The sequence below is a fragment of the Strongylocentrotus purpuratus genome, unplaced genomic scaffold (assembly GCF_000002235.5).
Source record: "Strongylocentrotus purpuratus isolate Spur 01 unplaced genomic scaffold, Spur_5.0 spur5_scaffold_4, whole genome shotgun sequence".
Classification (NCBI taxonomy): Eukaryota; Metazoa; Echinodermata; class Echinoidea; order Camarodonta; family Strongylocentrotidae; genus Strongylocentrotus; species Strongylocentrotus purpuratus.
The window spans coordinates 34,473,328-34,477,721 of NW_022145610.1; the positions used below are offsets into that span (position 1 = coordinate 34,473,328).

The following is a 4,394-nucleotide window of genomic DNA, read 5'->3' on the forward strand; positions in this document are numbered from 1 at the left end:
CCCGAATAGAGCGATCCATTCGTATTAATTTTTAAGTTATCATTATTTTGTTATGTTCAGATATATGTATGTATGTACATATTTTGTATACAGAAAATAAAACCAACCAAACCAAACCAAACATAATATACACATGGATATATATTTATTTATATACATGTTGATATACAGTATGTATTTTGTAGAAATAACTGCTCGTATTCCGAAGTAGCTAAATAACATAATATACAAATGTGCTGCGTAGACAGGTCGAAATTTACAAATTTACAATATTTTATATCATATACCGTGCAGTTACAAAAATATAGTGTCAAAATTCTGTATGTCTTGAATTGTATTTCCATATAATATCTTAGAATACATAACATCAATAACATCGGTTACAATAACATACAAATTAACCATTTACATTCAATACTAATTAGTAAATAGTTGAGCCTACTGTGCATTTACTTATGGTACTCTGCTGGTAGTATGAGACTGCATTTTTTATTTTGTACTTAAATGATTTTTAATACATAATGGAAGATCCAAGGGGTCATCCCCATCTACTTCTGCTGCTTGACATTTATATTATCAATACTACAACAATTTGAAATCAAATAGTTTGTATAAAATTAAAGACTCTTCAGTTATCATCTATTGTGATGAGGAAACACTATAGTCACCCTCGAAAAGACTTTCGAAATCAATCAATCTATTACAATTTCAATGGTTTTACTCATTATCTTTGACATTTTCAAACATCAGAATGACGGATCATACGTGATCCGAACACATCTATGGGGAAATGCAAGAGGGTGTTGAAATCGACCTTGATTTGATTTCTTGAAAGTGTTTACGATCGTGCTCATAGGTCGGTTTTAAATTAATGAACGTAGGATGGGATTTTAAGGTTCTAACGCCCCAGATCAATATGTCTTGGAGGCTGTTCACACCGGCAGAGATAGCGCGCGCTAGACCGCGCTATTTCTACGGTTTGGAAGGTACAACGTCGTTTCGGTCTGCCCAACAGCGAGCCACGGCGAGCCAAAACGGCGTGCCACTGGAGCACCTCTTGGGGGTGGTCCACGAGAGATAGCGCGGTCTAGCGCGCGCTAGAAAAAAAGGGGTGCTACGATAGACCCCGCTATCTCATTGCGGTGTGAACAGCCTCTCAAGTCTAGAGCAAGTACAACTATCCATATAGGCCTACACACCAGCCACCCCCCCCCCCCCCCGATCTTGGGAGGATCGCCTACACATGTTTATCACTTTCGAGATATGCCATGTACTAAATGCACTGCAGTGGCATCTGTACCGAAAGACCGCCCAAGGGAGATAGCCCCCTCCTACACACACACACACACACACACACACACACACGCACACGCACGCACACACACACACACACACGCACACACACACACAAAGCAGTCCTTAAATGAAGGTATTGATTGTGCACAGGTTTCAATGAAAAGCATCGTTTCGACTGAAACAAAAAGTGGCCTTGGTAGACGGGTGAGTTTTTTTCTTCTATATAGGTTGTCGCAAAAGCAAGTTTGAATGTACTTCTTTATCAAACACAGAATCCTTCAATTCCTGAAAACATCAGATAGGACGTTATAAAAATAGATAAAGTTTCCTACATACATGCAGTTACTATCTAAAAGTCTGATCAGAATCGCTCAACGCCTCATTGTGACAACCACTAACTCAAAATACATCTAGGGAAAGTATAAACGAATTGAGTCACTCTATCGTGGATAAGACTTTAATATGCCTTCATGTTTGAACTAGAGGAATTCTCACGAGACTGCACACTACAATGGACAAACCTACGTTGTAAACAGCACCTTGGTCCAGCCGTTGTTCAGTTGAATGGATTTCTTATGTTTCGCACCCATTTTATCGAAAATAAAAGTGAAGATTTCTTCTTTCTTGGCAGGTTGTCGATGATTCACCTTCGTCACATCAAGCAACCCGACTAACCTGCCCTCCTTGCTCATTATGTCATCCTTCAATATTTTAGGCTCTGAACAAATCTCAGAAATTTTCCAGTCTGTAAAGAACCCACCTGCCTTGGCTCTGTTGGCATATACAACGCAGTGGTCATTGTTATGGTGAAAGAGGTGAAGAATCAAAGGCTTACCGCTGGTCCATCCATGCATCAACGAAACGCTCTCAATGTGGTGTACAAGCATTTGAAGTCCAAAGTACTCCCCCTCCTTTTTCAGGAGGTCAAATTCTTTGGGTGTCATATCCATGAAGATGCCACCGTCTCGAAGGTAACCCAGGACAAATCGGAACATGCTCCCATCCCTGTCAACAAGGAAATTTCCAAGTGCATCTCTAGGAACCGAAATCTGCCCACTCAGCATCTTGTCGAAGAACGAGCCCTGCTCTTTCGATGCCTCTCCAATTGTCATCATGTAGAGCTTGCCACCAACCCTCAGTCCGATCGCTCCTCGGGTCTGCTCTTGAATCGCTTTCTGGAGTTCCCCAAGCTTGAAGAACTCAGCTTCGCACCTGAGCAGATCGTACTCGCGGAATCCGTCGGGAAGCACGAGTCTTCCACTTCTCAAGAAATTAAGTACATGCCGAAATATCTCGCCGTCCCGATCAACAAGGTAGTGCCCTTCTTCGTTTCTGATAGATGGATCATTGACGTCAATCAAACGTTCCAGAGTTGATCTCTTTGTCTGATACAGCTTGCCACCAACATTCAAAGTGAGAGAAGAAGCCATTTTCACCGAGGATGTTGCCGGAATCGCTTTCTGGAGTTCCCCAAGCTTGAAGAACTTAGCTTCGCACCTGAGCAGATCGTACTCGCGGAATCCGTCGGGAAGCACTAGTCTTCCACTTCTCAAGAAATTAAGTACATGCCGAAATATCTCGCCGTCCCGATCAAGAAGGTAGTGCCCTTCTTCGTTTCTGATAGATGGATCATTGACGTCAATCAGACGTTCCAGAGTTGATCTCTTTGTCTGATACAGTTTGCCACCAACATTCAAAATGACAGAAGAAGCCATTTTCACCAAGGATGTTGCGGGAATCGCTTTCTGGAGTTCCCCAAGCTTGAAGAACTTAGCTTCGCACCTTAGCAGTTCGTACTCGCGGAATCCGTCGGGAAGCACGAGCCTTCCATCTCTCAAGAAATTAAGTACATGCCGAAATATCTCGCCGTCCCGATCAACAATATAGTGCCCTTCTTCGTTTCTGATAGATGGATCATAATGATTGTCGTTTAGCAAGCTTGTGAAATAGCTGTCAGGATAACGTTCCAGAGTTGACCTCTCTGTCTGATATAGCTTGCCACCAACATTCAAAATGACAGAAGAAGCCATATTCATCAAAGATTTTGTGGGTTTCAAGTGTAAACTTTACTTAACGCAAAAATCCTGACAATGAAACCTTCTTCTTCCCAAAGTGGTGAATGTTATCACCAAGGAATGGGGTTAAAGCGGCCGAAACGTTAGTTTTATATGATTGTGTACGTGTACCAATTAGAGAAGCATACGCATGCTCATTGGATACTCTGGGAGAAACACGCCCACATTGAAACTGGTATTCCCATTGGGGAATCCCCGTGACGACATTGCATCATAAGCTGTGGGGATTCCCCGGTGATTAAAGCAGTAAGTTCAAGTTCAAGTTTTATTTCCACATGTGGTTCATAAAAACAAGTATACATACATGTTCAGACATAGGCGCCAGAAGTGGGGGGGGGGGGGGGGGGCAGGGGGGCACTTGCCCCCCCCCCCCAAACAAAAAAGTGGGGGCAAAACGCAATTTTTGCCCCCCCCAAAAAAAAAAACGCCCCCCCCCCTCCAAAAAAAGAAAAGAAATGCAGTAAAGGAGTAAAGATGGTTTGTATTTTAAACCCAAAAGAACATAACAATAAAAAACCGGAATTAAATCACATATAAAATTCCATTCAAAGAAAAGGAAAGTTAACAGGAATTCAATTTCCTAAACATTCCGCATGCCACCTATATTTATCAATAAAGGTTTTTATAATAGCGATACGCGCATATCGTGGAACTATTGTGAGCGGATGGGAAAGCGTGTGTGTTTTTTGTTATAGGGGTGAGAAGACATGAGCCCCTGAACACTGGCTTACTGGTGGGGGGGGGTATTTCTTATTCGATACCACTGATTTACAAATGTTGCTGAAATGACATGATTTTCCGGTATTTTATCTCAATTTTTTTTTGTCATATACCTTTTTATGCGTTTGTTGGAAAATTAGAAATTCCCTAATTTATAGTCGGGCGAAAAATATGCTTGTTTAGAAGCTTTTATGTCAGGGCCTGAAAAAACGGCTGGGCTCGGGGGCTCGAGCCCCCCTCACTTTAAAAAAAAGTATGTTACAGAGAAAAAGAAAGAAAGAGAGAGAAAAAAATTTAGAGACC

At 41.8% G+C, this 4,394-nt stretch overlaps 1 protein-coding gene across 1 annotated transcript; it reads right to left on the reverse strand.

Annotated features, from left to right (window-relative positions):
- Positions 1 to 1,211: 1,211 nt before the first annotated feature.
- Positions 1,212 to 3,441, reverse strand: LOC105447412 (BTB/POZ domain-containing protein KCTD19-like). The gene has a single exon (XM_030997060.1). The coding sequence runs from the start codon at positions 3,330 to 3,332 to the stop codon at positions 1,818 to 1,820; it is 1,515 nt and encodes a 504-aa protein (XP_030852920.1). The 5' UTR covers positions 3,333 to 3,441; the 3' UTR covers positions 1,212 to 1,817.
- Positions 3,442 to 4,394: the final 953 nt, after the last annotated feature.